This window comes from Leuresthes tenuis, unplaced genomic scaffold (genome assembly GCF_036924035.1).
Source record: "Leuresthes tenuis unplaced genomic scaffold, fLeuTen1.0.hap1 SCAF_2, whole genome shotgun sequence".
NCBI classification, from domain to species: Eukaryota; Metazoa; Chordata; class Actinopteri; order Atheriniformes; family Atherinopsidae; genus Leuresthes; species Leuresthes tenuis.
This window is the reverse complement of record NW_027325356.1, coordinates 13,695,062-13,715,710: the sequence shown is the minus strand read 5'-3', so window position 1 is coordinate 13,715,710 and position 20,649 is coordinate 13,695,062. Positions and strand designations below refer to the sequence as shown.

At 43.3% G+C, this 20,649-nt stretch overlaps 1 protein-coding gene across 3 annotated transcripts in view; it reads right to left on the bottom strand.

Annotated features, from left to right (window-relative positions):
• Positions 1 to 1,056: 1,056 nt before the first annotated feature.
• Positions 1,057 to 20,649, bottom strand: part of myo5aa (myosin VAa) — a 39,584-nt gene continuing 19,991 nt past the window's right edge. The window contains exons 14-42 of one of the 3 annotated variants that reach the window (XM_072380259.1): positions 20,380 to 20,463; positions 17,104 to 17,259; positions 16,690 to 16,787; positions 16,313 to 16,399; positions 15,839 to 15,947; positions 15,524 to 15,735; positions 15,231 to 15,387; positions 14,790 to 15,029; positions 14,447 to 14,695; positions 13,508 to 13,601; positions 13,224 to 13,372; positions 12,840 to 12,953; positions 12,516 to 12,650; positions 12,229 to 12,285; positions 11,915 to 12,142; positions 10,172 to 10,272; positions 9,944 to 10,000; positions 8,526 to 8,606; positions 7,138 to 7,336; positions 6,070 to 6,135; positions 5,391 to 5,484; positions 5,131 to 5,280; positions 4,722 to 4,876; positions 4,463 to 4,552; positions 3,677 to 3,827; positions 3,227 to 3,509; positions 2,962 to 3,136; positions 2,742 to 2,822; positions 1,057 to 1,913 (exon numbers count right to left, since the gene is read on the bottom strand). In XM_072380259.1, the coding sequence (XP_072236360.1) occupies positions 1,761 to 1,913; positions 2,742 to 2,822; positions 2,962 to 3,136; positions 3,227 to 3,509; positions 3,677 to 3,827; positions 4,463 to 4,552; positions 4,722 to 4,876; positions 5,131 to 5,280; positions 5,391 to 5,484; positions 6,070 to 6,135; positions 7,138 to 7,336; positions 8,526 to 8,606; positions 9,944 to 10,000; positions 10,172 to 10,272; positions 11,915 to 12,142; positions 12,229 to 12,285; positions 12,516 to 12,650; positions 12,840 to 12,953; positions 13,224 to 13,372; positions 13,508 to 13,601; positions 14,447 to 14,695; positions 14,790 to 15,029; positions 15,231 to 15,387; positions 15,524 to 15,735; positions 15,839 to 15,947; positions 16,313 to 16,399; positions 16,690 to 16,787; positions 17,104 to 17,259; positions 20,380 to 20,463 (4,005 nt within the window). In that variant the 3' untranslated portion in view covers positions 1,057 to 1,760. The remainder of the gene's footprint in view (positions 1,914 to 2,741; positions 2,823 to 2,961; positions 3,137 to 3,226; positions 3,510 to 3,676; positions 3,828 to 4,462; positions 4,553 to 4,721; positions 4,877 to 5,130; positions 5,281 to 5,390; positions 5,485 to 6,069; positions 6,136 to 7,137; positions 7,337 to 8,525; positions 8,607 to 9,943; positions 10,001 to 10,171; positions 10,273 to 11,914; positions 12,143 to 12,228; positions 12,286 to 12,515; positions 12,651 to 12,839; positions 12,954 to 13,223; positions 13,373 to 13,507; positions 13,602 to 14,446; positions 14,696 to 14,789; positions 15,030 to 15,230; positions 15,388 to 15,523; positions 15,736 to 15,838; positions 15,948 to 16,312; positions 16,400 to 16,689; positions 16,788 to 17,103; positions 17,260 to 20,379; positions 20,464 to 20,649) is intronic. The other 2 variants (XM_072380260.1, XM_072380261.1) reach the window with 2 other exon arrangements.

Sequence of the window (20,649 nt, the reverse complement as noted above, 5' to 3'; positions counted from 1 at the left end):
GTAACGGCACAACAGGAAGTAAAGGAAAAAGTGCTAAAGAGGAGGTGGCGGGGACTCATCAAACCACTCAACTGCACAGACGCTGCACAGACGCTTCTCTTTCTTTAAAAATGATTTCTGTGGCTGGTGACGCTTGCAAAGCCGAGTCCGTGCAGCTTAAGTAAGGGCAGCTCTACGATTATTAACACTGCATTAATAACACTCTTAAAGCAAGTGCCAAATATGTCTGGATAAAAAAAACCAATCTGTGCACCAAACAGAACTTTCAGAGAACAACAACAACAAAAAAAGACCTAGATGAACCTAGCGGTCTGTTGGGTTTTGGTAAGAAAAGTCCATGTTGTGCCACAAAACAGGAAGGCATGGGGTGAAGGAGATGTGGAAAATATCAGCCCACAGAGCTGTTGATCCTGTTGGGTTTGGGCAAACAGCAGACAAGATGTAAAGCTGAATGAGCTAAACCAACTTCAGAAACATCTTTCCCGTCCATTCTGCTCTGTGATGCGTGGCTCTACTATAAGCGTAACCATAAAAAAAAGACAATACTGAAATAAATAATTGCACAGTGACTGTGGTAAAACATTTTTCAAGGCTCTGACCGGAAGAAAAGCAGCGAGCTGAATAAGCAGAGCGTTAAAGTGTGCATGCAGATCTGCGTTTGCTCTGCAGTGTTCATGGATGAGTAAATAGCTCCGATTCCTCTGCTAACAGCTGTAAACGCTAGAGATCGTAGCAGGTAAAACCCAGAGTTTCAACCTCATACCTTAGAAATCTCCCCTCACTTACACCTGCGCTACACTTCATCTGCCAGGAATGCGTGACAGAGCGACATCTCTTCCCCTAAGACATGACTCAGCAACTCAGAACTTATTAAACTATACGATATATTTAGCCCAATACTGACATAAATAGACTACAGTGCAACTAATAACTTTACAAAGCTGTTCATCGCGGGATGTGGTGGTCCCATCCTTCACTCTGCAACGAGAAAGCGTCTAATCTTAAAAAGGGAGGGTGGGAACGCAACTAAGTGCAATAAATTAAATACAGGATATATATTATTCATATAGATTTATTTATGTATAAATAATATAGTACAGGTGATGGGTTTTGTCTTGGCTTCACTGTGCTGTGACAATGCTGTGCAATGACAACCTACAGGTGAAGCCTGCTCAGAGGTTACTAGATGTTGGGTGGAGAGAGAGAGCCAACATCTGCTCATCATCTCTCAGCTGGCTCTTTGCACCAGGACTCCAGACTCACTTTAGACTACAGTTGGCCAAATTACTCCCTGTTGTGAGGTGCCATCGCCTCCTGTAGGGCCGGCTATCATATATATCGGTGTGTGCATTTTCTGTGGAGAACCAGACGACAACGACAGCTACCTTTACTGGAAACACGGAGGAAGGATCAGGGCGACTACGGTTGGGAGCACTAGGATAGAGTCAGGTGTTGATGGAAAGCAAATACTTGAAGGCGTTTATCCGGACCTGTGGCTTCTCTAAGTGGCAGGCGTTTATACAAGCAGAGGATGGAGGCTGGTGGCTTGAGGCCAGATTGAAACCAGTGGCTGCAGTTTTGGGTGCTGTGTGTGTGTGTGTGTGTGTGTGTGTGTCTGCATTTCCGAAGGAGAGAAAGTGCATGCGAGAGTTTCCTAATGAATGAACAGATGTGAAGTTTAGCATAAGTTTTAACGACTTTATTCGACTCAATTCGAGCAGTGGCTGTTGGAGGGCTCAGGGTGGCCCTGCGGGCTCGGGTTACACACGAGTGAGGAAGCTCAGGTTAAGTGAGCTGGGGATCTGGATGGTTTCCAGGGCGAGGGTGGAGGGGTTAAACGGGAAGGTGACCGGATAGATCATCTTTGTGTCCATTAATAACTGGGGACTCTCACAGCGGTCCCGCAAGCGAGTCTGAAAGGAGAGAGAAATCAGATGGAATTAGATATCTTAGTATTAAGAAAAACAACAACAACAAAAACAGTTTCAGTTACAAACGAAAGGGAAAGTTTAGCACTGTGTTTTTTTCCCAGTGTGTCAGGCAGCAGCATTTCTTAATAACTGGTTTGTAAGTATTTTGTGCCAAAAAGTACCCAAACGTTGGAAGGGAAAATTTACACAGAATGCAATAATTTACAAGTAATTCAAACCCTGCACTGGAGTGAAAATATTTAAACAATGAGAACTATTACACTTAAAGGGTGTTGTTAACTAAACAGCTGATTCAATAAAGACGACAACATACCCTGGGTCACCTTCGCTGGCATTCATCAATATCTTTTTTAAAAAACTATAAAATGTCTCAGTTTAAACGCTTGATCGGTTGTTTTTGTACTATTATCAATTAATTGCAGTCTTTAAACGATTTGAAAATTGCTGCATTGTATTTTTCTTTCCATTTGAAACTGTGATCCAACTAGTTTGAGAGAAAGTTATAAGCAACTGCCGTGGGCTGAGGAAGAAAATACTACATCATACCACCTTTCACTGTTATACAAGGTACATTATTACCGAATGATACAGCTGCTGCCAGGGCCTACTGAAACAATGTAAGTTTAATAGCAACCAGGATAAATCATATGTACAAATTAAAATATGAGAGCAAACTGACAGTTTGAGTTCTTGTCAATAAAAATGTTCACAGCTTGATCAAATTTCTTCTAGAAATATTGCCATTTACCTTTCGATTTTCATTCTGCTGGTATAAAAGAAATCACTGATTCATCTGAAAAAACTAAATACCTGTATGGTTCTTATGAAAGCAACCGATACTCTCTCCTCAAACTCGTTGACAGGAGTGTAGAGGTTCAGGACCTTTACAATCTGAAAGAGACGGAGCACCGAAAAGTTACAGAACATACCAACAAACAATACTCATTTAGATCCGAGATAGACTGAGGTTGATAAGCCATTTTAAAAGCAGGGCTTTTCCTTTCCCATTGTGCGGTAAATGACAGTTTACCTGAGCAGTGGTGAGGGCCAGGCACATGGAGCAGATGGCCTCTGCATCCTCATCGGTCTTCTTCTTCACCTGCAGCAGCTGAGCAGCCTGAATCAGAGGCTCCAGAGTCTCTTTGGCTCCACAATTCATCAGGCCTTTGTCTCGGAGCCACTCCTCCAGCTGACTCACATTGTACCTGCACACGCATCGTTGGTTAGGTAAATCCAAGAAAAGAAAGAAAAAAAAGAAAACAGAGCAGCCTTACTGTGGGGACAGCCTCTCCTACCTGATCTGCATGCCTTTGCTCCAGGAGCACATGTCCTTGCGTAGCAGCAGGTTGTTGAGGGTTACGGCTCCGATGATGTAGAACTGCTGCTTCACCACCTGCTTGATGAGCTCAGGGTCGGTGCCGTGCTGACACATGGTGGAGTGGAAGGCGCTGAGCTGCCGTAGGATGGAGTCCAGGGTGTAGGTGCCCTCATCGGCGATGCTGGACGTGCGCTTGCGGAGACCTGTGGGCTTCACTCCTGACACGCCCTGGATGGTTTCATGTTCCAACATGCCAGATACTGCAGGGAAAACACACACACACTCACTTAGCAGCTGTATCATGCACAGCAGTGTCTGTACACAAAGACAGAAAAGAGCTGATCTCTTATAAATACTGTCTGTATCGCTGCAGTGGAGTCAGTTTGTGAGAACATCTGTAAGAGCTTTCACATCTGCTTCTACCCACCTATCATGGGCTGGAGGATGTTCTCCATGCATTTGATCAGCTGCTGGTAGATCTGGATGGCCAGGTCACTGATCACTTGTCTATATTCTGCAAGGTCGAAGTTGTTCAGAGAGTGTTCATTCTGCCGCGATGTGTTGTGCTTCATAAAGGCCTGAGACACACACACACACACAGAAAAACGTGTTACAGATCAAAGAATTTCTCTATGTGAACACCCTGACAAATGCTGCACCAATATTCATCCCTCCATGTTAACTTAAGATTGATTTACTTTGAATGAGCATTTCATCACTAGCAATGAAACAAGGAAGTCAAAACTGTGATTAATTTGCATAAATAGCTATGTAGAAAAAAAAAAACAAAGTCTAGATTTGACATTTTCTGTCCTCATGTTGGTCATCTTGTTCCTATCAGCACCTTTTTGTTTTCTATCATACGTGTAAATAAAGTGGTATTACCTTACTTGGCATTTTTCCTCTTGTGTTAACTTCCCTAGAAACAACTCTAACGACCAAGCCTTCAAGGCCAATACAAACTGGCCCATGTCAACGTTTCCCAAGTCCTTACAATTTGCCCATCTTTATTCATCTATTCATTCATTTATTAATTCTCTATCGAATTTCACCATAAAAATCCTAAAACATAAAAGCCAAATAAATGACGAGCTGCTATACAGTAAAAATGTCAAGAGGAAGAGTAATATCTCAGAGAGCATGTGGACCTCACTCATTAAGCTAACCGGAGGACTGAACGCAGTTGGGAGCAGGTTTTGTGTGTTGATGTCACCTCGTCTCCGCTGTACTGTTTCAGACAGTGCAAGAAGCGGCAGGTGTTGGACAGCCAGAATGACACGGTCTCAAAGTCGTCTCCTCGTTTCTAAGAGAGGAGGAGAAAACAATATCGACTCAGAACATACTGCAGCTCATGAAAACAGTTCTTGACAGTTGTATCCAGCATTGAATCGTGTGACTCGTATTCAAATCCAAGTGCCTAAACCAGCTTCTTGACCTCCACTGTCATCCCTTTCATCAAAGAACCTGCGTACCTTCAGGATCTTCTTAATGCTGTTGATGGTTGAGGTGAGCAGCGTGCGGACCTTCTGGTCATCGTTGACATAGTCTGCGTGTCTCAGACACATGAACAGAATGTAGGCAGGCAGACCTGGGATCAGATTCACGGCAACACCGCGAGGTTTCAGCTCTGGAGAGACAGAGGACAGTCGGGTTTAATTTCTTTGGATTGCAAACTGAATGAATCACTTATTTTAAAACTGGCCACAGATGAGCTGTTGTGTTTGTTCTTTTATTTCACAGCCACCAAAACACTTTCTTGAGAAAAGTGAACTTAGAAATGCTTGTGGAGCAGAATGGGCAGGAAAACCCCCAAAGAACCCTTGACTGCCTTAATGGCCCTTGACAACCTCCCCTTGCTTGCCGTTACCAGCCATTTCTTACCAAGGATGAGATTCTTAACCAGTTTCATTTCATCTTCCTTCTTGTACTCCAGCATTCCTTGGAAGTCTTTCTCCCGGCGGGGGATGTTGACAGGGTGGATGGGCTCGTCTACAATCTGTCCTGGAGACGTCTGACCCTCCGTTTGACCCGCTGAGAGGCACATTTCATATAACCGTTAGCTAATATTGTCGCGCACCAAATGGATATATATACATTTATAGACTTTTATGCTTAAGCCAGTTAATGATCATCTCCCATACCTCCCATCTCTCCGATCCTCTTGGAATAAACCTTTAGCTGCTTCTTCAACTTGCGGATGGTTCTGTCCTGCTTCTCCAGCTGCTCCATTAGATCCTATATATACATAAACATAAAAAGGATGAAGGGATGGAGAGAAAAACCGACACCAACAAGACAAGAGAATAGTGAGACAAACCAAACCCAAACAGTTTGTGTTACACTGCTGCCCTCTAGTGGTGAAAGCAAGGAATCCAAGATTTTTATGCCATAACAGTTCAAGTACAGGGAGGTCAGAATATAAAGAAAACTTAAATTAAAAATAGAAATGAAGGTCTACAATATTAAAAAAAAGTCAGAGTGGAGCTAAGTATGTCCACATATTTTCAGCTAAGTCATTAAAATGCCATCTTTGGAAAAGACACAAACATAGAGGTGGGGGGGGGGCAATTTTAAGTCAGCATTAGTACTGCAGAGCTGATTGTTTTTTTTTTTTTCAGAGGAAGGAAGCCTGCAGGAGTTGTTGGCTGTTAGAAAAGAGAGAAAGGTGCAGAGCTGCTTCGCTGTGAGTTAGAGTTGAGGAAGAGAGTTAGAACGACACTCGTCAGCGTTTCACTCAGAACCCACAAACCTCAGTTAGTTCTCGCACACATGCAAACGCACGCACAAACATGCAGGCCAGCACACGTCATCTCTACATACAACCATCCGTCGTAAAATGATGACTCGAGTCTCTCGGGATGCTGTGGGGTCGGCAGCCATGAGGTCCTGTCAGGTGACATCATCCACACATAGTGAGTGTGTGTGCGACAGAGCGCCACCGCGGCTGTTTCACTTTTATTGTGTGCGGCCCAAGAGGGAACCGAACAAAGAGCCTGAACATCTCTAGAGAAAAAAAGTCCACACCTTGCTAATATGCATGTGAACAGTGTGTGCCTGTAGCTCTGGTAGTTTATTCATTCTTTTTCTTAGTGTGATGACTTACAGCCGGGTTTATCACTTAAAATGAGCATTTGAGGGCTTGTCTGCAGATTCTATTTCACACACGTTAAAGAAATAAAAAGGCCTGAAATATGGGCTCCCAAACAGGTCATTTTTCATTCTTGCCCTCTGGATCGTCTCCTGAAAATGATTCTGTCTCTTATTTTTGAGTCTAACAGTTTGGGGACCTTTGTTATAACTGAGAGGAGCCTTTTCTGCTTCACACATCGATATTTTTACCCGAATGTGATTCAGTTCCTCTTGATAATTTTCTCTTCCGTGCCATCTCTGTATCAAAGGCCACAGGAATTGTGCTATGTCGGCACAACTGGTCTTCACATCGAGATACATGATTCTGATGTCCAATGCAAGTCACCGTACTAACATTTATCTGATTTTGTGTGTTGTTGCCCGTCGGTTTAAAAGTTGGCAACAAACCGCATCAAGGCTTTGATATACTGCTGAAAATGCCGGAAAGTAATAAACATGTAGAGTTCAATTTTCAAAGAACGTGTGAATGTTTTGGAAAATTAGCTTATTTGCCTTCTGGTGGCTATCTAAATGTGATAAATGTGGTTCAGGGTGAGCCGCTAGCCAAGATGCATCACATAAACCAAAATGCCCTCAGAAGCTGAGTGCTTGAGTTCAATTCTCAGACCTTTATGAACTGCCCTTCTTTCACCCTCTTTCCCCATATTTCATAAATACACACAGAAGAACCATCTTAACTTCCAAGCTTTTCTCAGCCAGCATGTATCTGAGTGCGAGTGTGTGTGTGTTGTAGCGTACCAGGTTCTCATTGGTGAGCCGGGTGATCTCGTGCTGCAGACTGGCTTCGATACGGGCCTCCGGAGGCAGCTGTAGGTTTTGGGCCAGAAGCTGCTGCTGCCGGTTGTTCTCCTCCTTGACGTTCTGCAGCTCGCCGCGCATCGACTCCACCTCATTGTCGTACGTTCTGCGCTGAGTTTGCAGCTGGTGCTCCAGTAACCTGAGGACGAGAGAAGGAACAGACGAACAGAAAATTAGCATCGGGAAAAAGGAGAAACCGCAACACAGTGAGACTCCCAGTGTGGAGGGAAGGGGGGGAAGTTGTAGTTTCCACCAGAGCGTGGTGATGCAGGACAGCAGCAGCATGCTGTGCAGAGTCCAGCCTCTCTGAATGACATTCATTCCTTCTGCTGAGTCATTACTCCACTCCTCTGAGCGATTTTCCTTATTGAAAAGTTCAAACAAGCAAAATCAGCCGTCAGAGGTCAGACTCAGAGAGAGAGGGAGAGCAGGAAGAGCTGACAGAGGCTCAGTTTCCATTCAGCACAGTACACCAACATGCAGTGCTCTGTCGTCAGAGGCTACGCTTCATTCAAGGAGCCCGTGGAGTTTTGTTTTTAGGTCAATAAACAAATGCATTTTACTTTTAGAAAATGAGTATCCTACAGGTCTAAAAAGTGTGTTTCCTTCTTCATGAAATATTAACAAAGATAATTAGTCAAATATCCGAAACCCAATGTAGATTACAACAATTATTTCAGCTTAGACTTGTCCTGTTTTCTGTCTTACCATCTCCCCCATGGTCAGGAGGACGGGAGGACATTTTTTGTAGAACTCTGTATTGTTTCCACTGTGTTCACCAGATAAACCAAAGAGGAACCCCTTTCAAAGAAAGACAGCTCCATAGAGCCACCAGAGAGCTCAAAGTCCACAGGGAACCCTTAACTGCCTGTCTTAATGTTTCTTTTGTGTAATGGTCGTAAAAGTGTGACAAGTTGAAGCCCTGAAAGCAACAGATCTTACACTGTCTCCTCCACTTTAAGTAGCATCACAAGCAGAAAGCGTCATAGCATAAAAGCATTAAAAAATGCAGATGTTCTTTGAATAAAGGGTTCAGTGTATACAGAGTCTGGGAAAACTACAGCATCGCACAGGCTGTTATGATAAACAAGGTTAGTAACAGGATTCTGCTGCACTATCAGAAGAAACTCAAGAAGAATCAAACCAAAGCCTCGACTACATCCCCGTTTTAAAACTGCTTTTTACTATCATACAACCCTTTTAAGTTAGAAAGAAGTGTGTGAGATTAAAAAAATGAGGAAGAAAAACCAGCAGCAAACACCCCTCCTGTGAAAAAAAACAAACATATCATGCTCTAAAAATCTCCATGTGTTTGAAACACGCTTAACCTGATGGTCTCCTTTAAGCCCTGATTAACCAACCACAGCTCCCCGTCCTCATTCAGCTTACAGAAGTCTGGAGCAGCAGATCTGACCGACACACAACACAAAGGGACATGAAAAGATCATGACAAAAGGGAAAAAAAGGAGGGACGACTGAGTGTTGGAGAAGACGACATGAGCAACATTATCATAGTCTTTTCTCTGTCTGAGGTGGCTGTATGTGTAGCTTCCATTCATCAACATGAGGCTGATCCTTGACTCCTGCAGTATAAACTGTCTGTTGTATGAATTCCTTTCATGACTGACTCACCACCTCAAAAACGCCGACACCAACTGATTGAGTTGTTTGGCTGTTATGTAACAGTGCTTTAACACCATCTTCTGTATGTGTATCGTACAGTTGCCGCACATCAGTTATTGTCTTCTACTGTCAGTGTGTGAACAGAAAGTGACAAGAAACAAAGGAGGCAGGTTGAAAGAAACAGGGATAAAGGCAGTGATGCAAAGTACAACTTTCGGGGAATCTACAACGCAAAGCCACATTGCTGCTTTACTTGTCATGTCAAAAACTTTGGAGCATAATTGCTCGTTGTTCATTACCTACTGCATCTAAAGCCCTGTGTGTAATCTACTGCAATAAGCCACAATATTAAAACCCAGTAATGGGTGAATAACAGAAATTGTGTGAAAAATTGAAGACATCTTTATAGTGTATTTTTCTCTTATTTTGAGGGCCAGAAAGATTAGCTGAACTGATTACAGAAGATAAGCGTATTTAATGGTTGGGGAGAAAAAGCTTCCATAAAAGTGTGCAGTGCATACCTGCTTGAACACAAAACCATAAGAAAGAACTTCTGTGGACAATAAGTTCATGCAGGATTAATGCTAAAGTCGTTCCACGGAGCTGAGACGGGAGTTCTTCTACAACCGCATCTAAACTACAGTCAGTGTGTGAGTAAAAAAGGAAAGATGCATCCCCTGTAGCTCAGCTCTCTCCATGCTCATATGCCAAAACAACTATTATCACAAGTAGACTGTAAATATGTAAATTATGACCATATCCACAATAAGTCTAGAGTCTAACACACTCTGCTCTCATCCATGCCGACTAATTTAACCCATGCAGGCCTTTGAATTCTTTAACAATCTCTCAAAAAGCTACAAAAACACTCTTGATGTGAGTAAATACCACTGAACTTGGAGTTGATCTTTGTCTGTTAGACCTAAACTGAAGCAGGAGCTGTTATGCCATTTGTCATGCTGTAGAGGCAGAAAATACAACGCAGCAAAACTCAGGCTTTCATCAGTGTGAAATCAGCTGCTTCAGCCTCAGTTCCATCAGTCACTGGTGACTTTTTCACCCCTGCTCAGCGTGGCCATGCATGCTCTGCTCCATGATGCATGGGCCACGTCTTACTGGTTACCTCAGCCGACTCAGGAGATCACCGACTTCAAGCGGCTGACGCATGAACCTAGGAGATCTGACAGGACACAAAAGTGTACACACCATTCTCACACACACATCGAATGTACAATGGATCTGGAGCTTGATAGCATTAAAAGGCACAAAGAAGAGTTGATGGAGGCAAGGAGTGGAAGGCAAGTCACTGAAAACTTGCAGAAGAGGTGGAGAAATGGCTGGAGGAGCGTACCTGTTGGTGTCTTTGAGGCCAATGTAAGCCTGCTTTATTTCATCAGCATCTTTCAGTTTGTTTACATCATCAGCAAACACAGAAGGCTCCGTCATGGTCTCCTGGAAAGAGGTGAGAGACAGGAGATAATGGCAGACGTTAACACAGTGGAGGAGGGATAAATGAGAATGAATAACACAGTTAAATGGTGACTAAGCTGCTACGACTGCATGCGCAGCTGCATCGTAAACTGTCAAAAGTGAGCGTGTGTGAAACCATGTACAATCAATTCTATCCACTCATTCATGCTTTGATTAAAAAAAAAAAAACGCACATAATTCATAAGCTGTAATGTGAACCTTCTGACTGCTTTCACTTTGTGGTAAAACCCAGAATAAAAGCAGAAGCAGAGAAGCTGCTGCAAACTGACCACAGATCAGGACACTCAGTGATGATAAGTGAAACAAAGAGTCCATAAAAGCATAGAGCCACACAAAGACAAGACCGATGAGTCTAAATACTGCTCACGACTGAATGTTAAGCCACTTAGAGAACGAACAACAATCACGTATTTCCTGTCCTGGCTGTGCTGAAATGCTTTTTAAGCATTCTAAATGTCTGGTTTGATCTTTGTCTGACACCTGTTGTCAATTTAAAAGGAATTTCACCCTTTCTTGCATCTACACTTTCAAAACTTCATTACCTTCTTCCCTTCCACCTGCTCTTTTCACTTCAACACTCCAACCGAGTGTGTAGCTTTCCGAGTTTCCCTGAACAAGAGTTAATTGGTTTCATTCAGCACGTGGAGTATCGAAGGGAGAGGATCATAGCTTTCCATTCAAGAAAATCTCACAGGAATGTGAACCGACATTCAAAGAGAACTGGAACTAGAGAACTATTATAAACTGACACTAAAACCTTCTAATCTTACAAATGCTGGAGGTCAGTGTCAGTCTGAAATAAAGCTGTTGAGGAGTTTCAGTTATTAGGCCTGTACATTTATCTACTTTTCTCCAAATAATGAAACCAGTTGCCACACTTAACACTGAATCAAGCCATTTAATGCAGCTATTCTCCTGTTCCAGTGCAGAAGCAAGGAAGAAAACCATGTCAATGACTTCAGTAATGTTAGACTCCACTATCATAGGTGGTGATAGGCCCCCTTTCAGCTCACTTGTCTTTGTTTTGGTTTTTTTGCTTGACTTATGACACCAAATCCCTCAACATCTGACACACAAATGACAATGTCAACTGTACCTTCTCATCCTGTGGGAAAGCATGGATGGAGGAGAGAGGGTGGAGACGGAAGAGTTAGACACACAGCTGGGACAGTGAGATAATTAGCAACACGCAGTGAACAGTGATCTGCTGGAAGATTTTAGTTCACGTGTTGGTAAAATGATGTTTTGTCATAAGTGCCCTTTACCCATGCTTGAAAAATAAAATGTAAGGATATCTGAGATCAACATCTCTTACCAAAACCTAAATAAATAACCAAAACCACCAACTCTTAGGGCCAGCTAGGGCCTTGGTCAGTTTCTACTGTTTTGGGAAAGCTTGCTAACAGACTGACGGGATGACAGGGGTGAAACAGCACATAAATGAAAGAAGGTGGATGAAAGCAAGCAGGGAACCATCCACCTACAGTTAGCTTTACAGTTGGCATCGTTATTTGCAGGTGATTACATGCCAACAAATGGACCTCTCTCTGGATTTTTCCAGTCGGACACTGATCAGACAAAAGAAATCACATCTCGTCTTTACCTTGTGATGCATAGCCTCCTTCTGGCTAACCAGCTGGGAACGTAGGATCAGCACCTCCTCCTTACGGACCTGCAGTTCCTCACAGGAAGCGTTGAGCTGGTCTAGAAGAACCTTATATGCTGGCGAGCCGGGGGCCCCGGCACCAGTAGCTGCATCACCCAGCAGGCTTTGCCTCATTTCTGCCAGGTCATGTCTCAGCTTCTTGTTCTCCGACTCCAGCTCCTGACGCTGAGGGGCGAGAGAGTTCAGCGTCAGATGGTGACGTCTCACCGTTAAAAGAGTTGATCTTTTAAAGAGTGGGTTTTTCTGCTTACTTTCAGGGACTCGTACTCCAGCTCCGCTCCACGTGCCTTTTTAAACTGTGCATCATCCTGGAACAGGAAGGAAAACAGTGCTGAGGACATGGGATACAGTCTGTGATACACACTGCAGCACTCAGACACATGGAATTAACAGAGCAGCTCTGATTTCATGATGTTTGTTACAACTTTTCGATTTACTAAAGAAGTGCATCTTTTTATTGGGTGCCAATCAGACATTACTGCATGCTTGGAAAACTGTTACGCATGTGTTGATAAAAAGACACAGAGGGTGAGCGCACCCTAGCTCTAGCCCGCTGGAACTGGTCTTCTTTGTTCTCCAGTTCGTTGCGCAGCGACTGCTTTTCTTGCTCCAGTTCTGTAACACGTTTCTGCAGCTTGAGCGTAAGCGAGGTGTCCATTCCTCGCGTCACGTCCTGTGTGATACAGAAATGTTAGGACACAGCTTATGTACTCTGAAAGTTGAAATCAAAGGCCATAAATGCTATGATTCGAATGCAACTAAAGTTCTAATATTAAATACACTTTTCCCGACTTATACTGCAGTCAATGCTGTGCTCAGCGATTTTTCTCTTCGCTGATTATGGCCACACAAGTTTTCTTACTTCGCTGGTACGGGAACCTTCCTCCAATTCGGCATATTCTGAGTTGTAGGTGTACTCTGATTCGTTGCTGCTGTGGGTGGAATCTGTTCTTCTGTGGCCGGGCTTGGAGACATTCTGCAGACAGAATAACATTGAAAATGAAGGACTCAAGTGGTCTCTTCTGCATCTACAGACTAAAAGCGCCGTTATAAGTGTTGGCTACTACACTGCCGCTGCTGCACTAATGTAAACCTTATGTAGGAATACAAATGCAGGAACAGACACTGAGAAGTTGAGCAACTGTTTGTAGAAGTTAAAGAGTAGGGTGGAAGAAGAAAGAGTGTTTGTTTGGGCACGTTAATGAGGTAACCCTCTGGTAGTGCTTTGAGTGTATGTGTCCCTCACCGAGGAAAGAGCCATCTCCTCCTTCAGGTCGTCGTATTTCTCCTCGAGGCGCAGGTGTTCTGTCAGCAGATTCTGGTAACGAGAGCGCTCTTCGTTCAGATCCGTTTCCAGCTGCTGAGTCTCTGCTGCTATCGAACGAGCCATTTTCTCTGACAGGACAACACAAAGGAGCCGTTCAGAAAACGAGAATGCGCCAATGATTTAGGACACAAATGCTTGATTTAGCATGGCTTGTAAATGAATATGCTGCAGGGTGTCATTTAGACGTTTGCGGCGTCACATACCCGTCATCTGCTGACTCTGTTCCTGAATCAACCGGTTCAAGTCGTCCTTCTCTTTCTTCAGCGATCCATTCTGATCCTTCAGCTCGGACACCATCTAAACGTGCATGGAAATGATCCATTACATCTGGAGTAAAGCTGGAGACTATAAGCTCCTTCAATAAAAAAAAAAGCTGAAAACATATTTCACATCACTAAATGTTTGTTAGACTTGTTTTGTACAGCTTCTGTATCATCTAAGATGCTACTGACAGTTACTTTGAAATCTCTTAAGACTGTCATTCAAAGAAATTATTGATATTTGTAAAGGAGAAAAGTAAGAATTATTTTCCTCTTCAACAGCATAAAGAGCCAATTAAAGGGTGACCAAAAATTCACGTGTTTTCAGGTTTTCTCCCCTCTTTGGAGCCCATCTATTTTGGGAAGTCGCTTCACTCAATCTTACAGTCTACAGGCATCAATAATCTGGGGGATAAACTGAAGGAACCTAAGGGGCACGAATGAGAGGAAAACAAAGGGGCTCCAACGCATGGTCTACCTCACTAACACACTACTCTCCTGCGCTCACCTTCCCTGGGGCAACGCTGCCCTCTGAGCACACCATGAACCCCTTTCCCCCTGGTTCGCTCTGGCTCCTAAATTAGGGAAAAACTTGTTTTTCTTGGAATGACGATATGAAGACTTGTGTAAAAGAAATATGGAAGATTCAACTAAATGGGAGACATCTGCTTTAAACTAATAGGCTTTTTACAAAGAAAGGAAACGAAAGGAAAGTTGTAAAAAAGGTGCCACTTTTTAAAATTCAGCGGCACAAACTTCTTCTTCAAATCCAAAACACACATATGAGACATATGATACGACTGAGTGTCTACTGCTCACAGGGAGATGGAGGATCAGGACAACAGAACAACAGACGGATGCCTTCAGTGGATCCCAACTTACTTTCTCCATTTCGTCCCTGTAGGTTTGTGCCCAGTCCTCGATGGTCTTCTTCTCCTGCTGTGTGGCACTCAGCTCCTTCCTCAGCCTCTCCAGCTCCTCCAGCAGGGATGACACCTGGTTGCCTTTGTTCTTGGCGTCCTCCTCTGCCCCACGCAGCCGGCTCAGCTCACTGCGCATTCGCTCGCTCTCCACGGTGTAGGAACTCTCCAAGCCGACGAGCTTATCGTTGACCAACCGGTTTTCTTTAGTCTAGAGGTACAGGATAAGGGAACAACAACAAAAAAAAATTAACAAATAAAAATAATACATATGATAAAATCAGGGGTGTAGCTCAAAATGTCACCTGCTCATCAATCTTCCTCTGCAGCTGCATGATCTTGTTCTCCATGCCTTTGTTGAGCTTCTTGAAGTGCTCAACTGAGCGAGCCTCAATCTTCAGCTTCTTCAACTCTTGCTTGGCTCTCATCCTGCGGATGCAGCACTGCAGGTAGACAATGGCCTCAAGGCAGCGCTTATACCAGCACCGGGCCAGCCAGCCACGAATGTGCTTCTGAATTATTACGGCCTTATGCTCCCGCAGTAGCTAAAGACACACAGAGACAGTTTGAAAAGTAGCAACGTGGATTATAGGGAAACTCAAGTTCACGACTGTCAAAAGGCATCAATGTAAAATGTAATTATATTTCAATATAAATCAGAAAACATTAAATGTTTGGGTATCGCTCATGTTCAGGATGTCATCATGCATATTTGTGTGGTGTCACATTTATGCCCTGTGTCTTACCGCCTGGTACTTCAGCCGGGCCATGTAAGCTCTGAGGATTGTCTGAATGGCCAAAGCCGCCGCCTGCTTCTGCCTGTAGAGTTTCCTCGCCACATACATCCTCTGGTACTTCTGGATGACGGTGGCTGCCTGAGTGCGACGCATGAACTTGACAAGGCTGTGGAGAAGGAACAGCTCATTTTATCTAAACAGAATTTATTGCAGAAATTCTTCTCTTTAAATGCAGCAAAAAAAACAAAAAAAATCTTTACCCAGACTGCTTTGATATTAAAGATGTATGCATGGCCACTCACCAGCGGGCCTGGTATCCTCTGGTGAACCTTTGGAGGGTGATGGCAGCGCTGCGCTTGCGCAGATACTTCTTGCGTGCCAGCCAGCAGCGGATGGTTTTCTGGATGCGGATACATGCCGCACGCAGCTTATCTGCCCTCAGTTTCTCCAGGTAAGCCACCTGACCGGCCCTGAAGAAGATTTTGGTCTTACCAAACTGATATTTATCCTGGTCCTGAGGAACAAGTGGAGACGAATAGTGAATGGATGAACAAGAATTTCTTTAAATATTCTATTCACGTCATTTCTACTGTTAGACTTCTTTCATGAGGTCTGACCTGTACTAATCTCTCCAGAACGTTCTTGCAGGTCAGCTTCTTGTCAGTGAGCACGTCTTTCTGCTTCATCAGCACTCTGTAGCGGCTAAAGAACTCCTGGTATGTCCACCTGACAAGCAGACACACACACACACACACACTCAGAAAAATGCAGTTTTTATTCCATCCCCCACTTAGCTCAGCTTTAATACACTAAAATCATTGCAATATGATGCACGTTTTGGAAGAGAAGTTGTAAAATCCAGCCCCCCGTGAATTGCAAAGCTAATGTGGTGCATTAAAAAGAAGAGACATGACATGCAGTCTGAGTGGCAGATTGTGAGGGACAAGGATCAAGCTGGGACACCCACACCTCAGACAGCCATGTACCAACCAACCCAGGCCAGAGGTCATATAAAATATTCCTTTGAGGAATGAGACACCAAACACACGACACAATATCAAAGTAACAGCGCTCCTGGGATGCATCAGTACCTGGATGGGAAGCCAGCGGCTGAGATGCGGATGGTTTCCAGGACACCACAAGCTCTGAGCTGCTGCACCGCGCGCTTGGGATCAAACCTGCCAAAACGACAAAACCACGGTCAACATGGCTGCTGCGAATCACACCCAAACTAAAACTCCCGGGCAGTGATCATTACTCAGCCAGGACAGCAATGTCTTCAAAATAATGAACTAAGGAATAATACTGTAAATGAAAAAACTGTCGAGAATCTACACTGAGATTGTGGGGAAGTTTAAAATGGAAAAAACTAAAAAAAAATAATTCCATCAATTTACCAGATTGTAATAACTCACTTGAGCCAATAATCAAATAAAGACATAGACACACAAACAGACAGGAGACTCACGAGAAGGCCATCTTAAAGTCATTGGGCTTGATGCAGCGCACATAGTGAGGAGTGGTCGCATTCAAAGTCTCCATCAGCATTTGTAGAGAGTTGCGAAACTATGAAAGAAGATCATCATCATTATTCCTTTTCTATAGTTAAGATGAAGCATAAAAACTGGTTTCGCATGGTTAGCATTACTATAAAACTGCTGTTCCCTACATTAGAATCGGTATTAAAATGGTTCAGCTGAGATGCTAATCTATATTACAGATGTTATATAATCAATAGGATTTGCTTCTTGGCCTGATATGTACCAAATGGATGTGATATTTAGGTTTCAATACTTTGACCGAGTGTTCAGATGTGTGACCGCACTATATGATGACATCATATGGTGAAGAAGGACACCCCTGTTGAGGCTGACATATGTACCTGACAGCCGACAGTCTTCTTGTGCTCCTTGCTGCTTGCGCCTCGGCTCTTGTCGGGTTTGATGCTGAGGCGGGTTCGGCCCCCGGTGCCGGGGACCTGACCGGTGGGGGTGATCGCCTTCTCCTCGTCATGGAACAGCTCCACCAGCAGGTCAAACTGGGAACGGCAACCCACGTATAGTCACAAACAGAAACGTTGGCAGCACCGGACACTCCGGGGACTTAACAAAAGGTTAATCCTTTCAACCACTGACGAGCCTCTGTGGGGCTGCTGCAGACTGCACACGACTAAAAGTGTACTTTCAAACTGTTTCGTCTTTCAGCCATGCTTTCTGGATTCTTTTGGGAGCAGTGCATACAGGCTCACAAAGCAGGAAGCCAGATATGTACTTGCCACTTGAACACCATTAAATTCATGTCTTCTAATGTAAATTCATTACATCCATCAAACAAGTGTAGGAATCTTGAGTTTTTAGACTGATAAATGAGAATTAGTCTCAACATTTTCACACAAACAGCTGAAGGGCCGCTGAGATGGGTGAGTTATTGCCACTTGATTTGATGATTAGTTTTAAAAACTCAGTCGGTTGTTACAAGAAAAACAACAAACAAAATGAAAAGGTTATTGTTTTGTCATGTATGACAACACGCAGAGGCCATATATGACAGTATGGCATTATGTTGCCATGATGTTATGACATAAAAAGTATCATGAACAATACACACGTCGTTCATGTTCCATATAACGCTGAGGTTATATGAGGAGGATGCTGTGTTATGAGTGCAGCTTCAGGTCCTCCTGCTGTGCTTAGAGCGGTGCCATGCTGCTTCTCTAACCAGCGTCACAAAGCAGGACAGCCGCAGCCACAAAGGCTATACTTGCTGCTCGCTCTCAGCATCCCTCTGAAAGATAAAAATACCCTCCTTCCTTCATCCCTTTTGTCCCCATGTCTCCTCCCACAGTGCCTCTGGTGCTCCCCATGCAGCAAACAAAGGCACACACACACACACCCTTCCACTTCAAACTCCTCAGTGCTCTGTTAGAGTGTAGTAACTCAGTGCAACAGAGAGAGAGACAGGAGGGAGGAAAGAAAGAGCTAAATGAAGAGCTACAGGCGGACCAGCGTTGGAAGAACGCTTCTGTTTACCTTCTGCTGGCGGGGAAGGTTGTCATGATGAGGACAGTACCAAACATACATGGACAACATATGGAGACACAGTGACAAAGAAACACAATGGCATTAAAAGGAAAGGTAAAAGGAAACCCAAAATGCATACGTTCAAAATCATGAGCATCCCCATCCAAAACTTTCAAACTAATCCAGGAAGAAAAGAAAACCAGGCAGTTTAAAGAAGCTGAATGGATGGAAGGTAACATGATTTCTCTCACCCCGCCCCCAGACATTTTAAAACACGTTTCCACTGACTTCCAATCACGCATATCTGTGGTTGGAAGATGGCCACATGCTGGAATTTCTCTGTAAAAATTCTGATCTAATTCCGGCATCGCAGGGCATCATGGGAATTCACAGGCTTTTCTGTAAATCACACCCAAACATCAGCATGGGTGATGCGTCTTGCAGGTCCCAACGCAGTTATGAGTGGAGGAATGGAAATGTTCCTTCAGTACCTGTTCAAGGATAACACTGAAATATTCAATGGCATAAATCTAACTAAATGATACATTTGTTCTCGCAAATAAATAAGAAAAATCTTTAACTGATTTCATGCCAACAGGCTAAGAAAGCTGATTTTCTTCCAGATGATACAAATATAATTCAAACTAACTGTTGTTTCATGGTTTTGGACTTCCTGATAAGTCTTTAACTGCTGGTAGGCCTGTTATGATTTTTTTCTGTGCAATGTGGGATTAATTTCAACGCTTCGGGCCTCTCCAGTGGTTTAGATAGTGGTCTTCTGATGAACTTTTGCCTCGGTTAGCATTACATTAATGCTAACAAAAATCATAGAGTAACAAGAAAAGTGGAACTGCTTTGATGCCTTAGAGCAAGGACATTTAGTCTCTGTACAGTCTTTTTAGTTAAAGTATTAAATAATAACGCAGTTCGCTGGTAAATGTATATCAAACTGTTTTATAGAGATTCATTGACTTGTTATGGGCTGGTTTAAGAGACAGCCATCCGGTTACGGAGGCCCAGAGAACATTAAATGGATCAGATAAATAAATCACCAGGCAGAATTGGACTTTCAAGACTTATTTGGACAATCTGAAGCCTATTTTTATTGATTTTTTTCATATATATGTCATCCTCACTGGTGAAGCTGAGTTTGAACCAAACATCAGCTCAGTTGAAACCAAACAAACCAAACAGTAATAAGACGAGCTTTGCAAGGAACTAAAAAGAAACCTAATTAGACTAAATCTCATTAGGAGTTGCTTATCCCTTAAAACCAATTGTTTAAGAGTCCTTAAATGTGTGTGTGTGTGTGTACCTTTATTTGTGCAAGTATTTATATTACAACCCTCTCCCAATTCTGCTGTTTCTCAGTACTATAAAAGATTATTGAAGGTCATTCTGAGTATCTTGGACAAAAAAATGAATTTGTGTTTGTCACCGTCTGGCTGTATGTGTGTGCAGCCAAAACAGCGGTGAGGTTTTCAAAGCTCAAGCTTGTTTTGACACAGAAAGATGCCACACAGTGATCCTGAATGAAGGCCAAAACACACACACACACACACACACACGTGATGTTTATTCAGATTCGCTTTAACTAAATCAGACTGAATAACGTGTGTGAACAGCAAAAGCTGGACCTCTGCATAGTCTCTCATATGTAGCCTTGGGCTGACTTGACTGGAAAGTATACTGATACTGATATGACTGCATGTGGTAAAGTATGATAATATCTTTACAGCTATTTGAAGTCCTTTTTTTGATAAAACTGGAATCAAGTTGCGGCGAAATATTAATGTGTCCGTTTGTAAGAGAAGTGCGTTCAACTTTTTCTGTTAGATGTAAATAAAACCTACACGTCAGTGAAAATGAATCTCCCAGACTGAGTATTTTTCACCACCGTTGGTGTCACCATCCTCACATGGCCAGTGGAGGGAGCTGCTTCTCTGAGCCCTCGCATGTCTGGTCAAACACTTTAATTTTCAGCAGGGAGACCAGGTGCCACAACTCTGCAGGAGCGGTGAGCTTCTTGTTGCTCTTTAATCTGTCATTTACTAATAATCTTTGAGATTTACAGAAACCGACTCTGTCTGACCTGCTTTAGACGTAATAAATGAGAGCGTAGATGTCGAGTATCTCACCTTGCTGGCTTTCAGCACTTTGATCTGCTCTTCATTTACTGTGTCCTTGTTCTTCTCCAGGAAACCGTCACACTGGTACTCTACCTGCTCAAGACACGACAGAACGGACTGTATTAGAGCTGAGAGGACATTTTATTAGCCTTCAGCAGTACTCGGCAGACTTAACATCAGTTTAAACAATGTGATGTTTTCATCTCTTGGTGTTTAAGACAAAGTGGGCTCTACATGGTAGAACATGCACAACCCAAACTCTCAATTCATGTCTCCATG